At 31.9% G+C, this 3,578-nt stretch overlaps 1 protein-coding gene across 1 annotated transcript; it reads right to left on the reverse strand.

Annotated features, from left to right (window-relative positions):
• Positions 1-751: 751 nt before the first annotated feature.
• Positions 752-1,813, reverse strand: LOC106755813 (agglutinin-2-like). The gene has a single exon (XM_014638030.2). It carries the CDS (start codon positions 1,679-1,681, stop codon positions 854-856), a length of 828 nt encoding a protein of 275 aa, XP_014493516.1. The 5' UTR covers positions 1,682-1,813; the 3' UTR covers positions 752-853.
• Between the last annotated feature and the right edge of the window lie 1,765 nt (positions 1,814-3,578).

Here is a 3,578-nt window from a genome sequence, read left to right on the forward strand (position 1 = left end):
AAAAAACCAATAAGATGTGATCTTGTATCAGACTTACTTGCCATCAATTTAATCCATGTGAATCTAGACATATCATCCACTACAGTTAAGAAATATTTGAAACCATCAACAGAAGAAGTACAATATGGCCCCCAAATATCAACATGAATTAAATCAAAAGGAGCTTTTGAAACAGTAGTACTTAATTGAAAAGGCAAACTGACTACAATTCTGGTTCGCATGAAAGAAAAGTTTCACTTAAGTAATTAGAATTACAAATTTACATTTATTTACCACGTCTTATAAAGATAAAATTATCATTAAAGAAATACATTTTGCATTTTAAAAATTAAAGAAAAAGAAATAAAGTTTAAATAATAATATTTTATTATAATTATATTATTCTTTAATTTAAAATCATAATTATATTATTATATTATTAAAAATGTAATGTATGTTTTTTTAAATACTATGAAACTAACTTTTTTCAAAAAAATAAAAAGGAAAAAAAGTTATTTTGACACATTTCACGAATTTAATAATATAATAATAATATTATATATGTTTTAAATTAAAAAAATAATATAATTATAATTAAAATATTATTTTTTTACCGTGTTAAATAGAGGTAGTTCGTCACTTTGTTGTGTCAAATATCATTTTTGGAAAAAAAAATATAAATGTAAAAAAATTTGTGTGTGGGATTGAAATGTTTAGGAAAGAGGAAAAGCAATGATTATTAATTTTAATGACAGTCCAATATTGATGGAAACACAGACTAGGGCATAATCCATAAAACAATAAGACGGAACAATGAGTTGAGGACCCTCAGGTACGAAACTATTATTATCTTCCTTGGAGGAACTAGGTCTCTCTAGATACGTGAAGCGAATGTCCAAGATAGAATGTCATGGGTCTCAACGCTGTCACCGGTGGCACCAGAGAACCCAATTCTCACCCATTCCGGCAGAACTCCCCTCAGATCAATTGTTTTCGACAGCTCAACAACAGTGGGGGGTTGAGTACCGTAACCAACGGCCAAACTCAACACTTTCGTCTCCGAATCGTATCTAATGCTAGCTTTTCCAATCGAACCTTCAGGAACCGAATTAATAGGCCAATCTATCGTCTCCACGCACTTAAGACTGTTGATTTCCACACCAATATGCGGAGCAATGGCACCAGGCTTGGGATCCCATTCATTTTCGAAGCTGTCAAATTCAATCGCCACAATCTGATTCTTGTCGGTGTTGAAAGCAGTTTCGGGAGTGAAGAGTCCGAGGTATCCCCCAGATGAATTCTTGGGAATGCTCGGGTCAGCATCGAATGGTAAGATGAAGAAGGCGAGGCCATCAGCGTGGATTTGTGACCCAGCGGAATCAACGACGAAGGAGAACACAGTTTCGAAGTCTGCAAGTTTCCCCCTGCTTTTGTCCCAGAGACGGACGGGTGGAATGTAAACAGCACGACCAACACTGTGTTTGCGAATGATCGGATTGCCGTATGATCCACCGTCTCTTCTAGTCAATTGTATTGCACCGTCTACTGCACGGGCATCGCCGAGGTAACCAATGTCGAACTGTATTCCTGGCTCGAATTTCGAGAAGCTGAATGAAAGTGAATCTGACTTCACGTTGTTTACAAGAAACACAAAACAGAAGGAAATCATGAGAAGGGGAAATGGAGTTCGTGTTTTAGCCATGGTTGACACCCCAAAGATGACTTTGAAACTTAATTGATTGATGGTGTATGGCAAAACCCAGAAATTTGAGTTATATATAGGCTCGCTGAGCTCTGCTAAATCGGCAAAATTAATAAAAGTATCTTTAGTATATTCTCGTCTGTATCGAAATATAGATTTCTGTGAATATATATATATATATATATATATATATATATAACTTTGTAAAGTAGTGTTTGTCTGAAATATATCTTTCTTGGACTGCACCTTGAATATCCACTTCTCCTTGAAAGTTCGACGAAAGGATTGTGTTGGTTAACCATTAAAAGTGGCAATGGCAACGTCTTTACAGCTAAGTGAAAGGCATTCATCAACTACAAAAACTCTTTAACTTATTATATTTAACGAGGATGTGTTTTGACAAGTTCTTCATATATGTTTTTTTAACAAATTAAAAAGAGTAAAAAGAACTTCTCCATATTTTATGCACAGATTAAAAATAAAATTTTAAAATATTTTTTATAAATTATTTTTATTTTTATCAAGAAATGATTATTAAAAATTCTTCGTAATACTAGATACGAAAGAATATATTCATCTAATCACAGTAACATTTCTTTATATCTTTTTTTCTTAAATAAAAAAAATAATAAAAGGAATTTCTCAAAATTGTATGCATATTAGAAATCAAAATTTGCAAATAATCGTTATTATTTAATTCATGTATATATTAATTTTACTTTATAAGTAATTATTAATTTTTTTATTCTAATATGGACTAGATAGAAAGAATATCCATTTAAATGTTACTAAAATAACATTATTCTGCCGCTCATGGCAGCAACTAATAATGAGGTGACTGATACTTCCAATGTTCGAGTGCGAGACAAGAGGTGAATGTCTCAAGTAATTATAGGATTCAAAGTTAACTCTATAAGGTGAAAACAAATATTTCAAATTCAAAATTACCATTATTTAGATTTTTATTATTTTAAGTCCATTTTAATGAATTAATTTTGAATTTGCATTATATATTTTTTAAATGCATGATTTTGGATTTTAAATGAATCTAGTTAATTAGATTTGGATTTGATATAAATTAGATATGGATTGAGTACAAATTAAATAATATTTTGAATGGTAAAATTTTAAAATTAAGTGAGACTAAGTTAGTTTAAGTTATGTAAGGTTAAACAAGTTCAATGAGACTAATTCATGTTAGGTTGTTGAGTTGAGTTTAAGTCATATAAGATTAGATCATGTTCAATTATATCTATGACAAGTTGAACCAAATCAAATTGGGTTAAGTTAGACCTATATTCGATTAGGTCAATCCAGACCTATGTTGGACTAGTATGGGCCTAGATAAATTAGGTTAAATGGAGTCTGACTTATAAGTAAAGTTGGGTTAGATCAAATTCAAGTTAGTCTAAGCTTGTCGAACCAAGTCTCTCTAGTTTAATCAAGTCAAGACCATGTCAATTTTGTCAAGTTAGGCTTAAGTGAAACAAAGACAACCCATATACATTTTCGGCTAAGTTAGTTCAAACCTACGTTAGGTCAAGTTAGATTAGGCTCACATCAAACTGAACTGGGTCATGCCCACATAAGACCAAGTCAAGATGACACCAAGATGAAACAAATCCATGTTAGACAAAATTAAGTCTGAACCATATTGAACTAAATTAGTTCTGCCCAAACTAGGTTAAGTTGGGTTAGGTCATGATTAGGCTAAGTTGAGTTAAGCTAAGACAAGACAAGGTCGACTTAAATCAAGCTCAAGATGTCAAGATTAAGTTGAGTTAGGTAAGACCTAACTCGGGAAAGGTACAAAGGATTTTCTGGATCCAAGTTATGTAAGTCGAGTTAAGCCAAGTTGAGCCTAATTTATGTTGAGTTGAGCTAGGCCATAATATGA

The sequence above is a fragment of the Vigna radiata genome, chromosome 1 (genome assembly GCF_000741045.1).
Source record: "Vigna radiata var. radiata cultivar VC1973A chromosome 1, Vradiata_ver6, whole genome shotgun sequence".
Classification (NCBI taxonomy): Eukaryota; Viridiplantae; Streptophyta; class Magnoliopsida; order Fabales; family Fabaceae; genus Vigna; species Vigna radiata.

Excerpts from the sequence above, each read along its gene's own strand:
- LOC106755813 (XM_014638030.2), bottom strand. The coding sequence starts at position 1,681 with ATGGCTAAAACACGAACTCCATTTCCCCTTCTCATGATTTCCTTCTGT.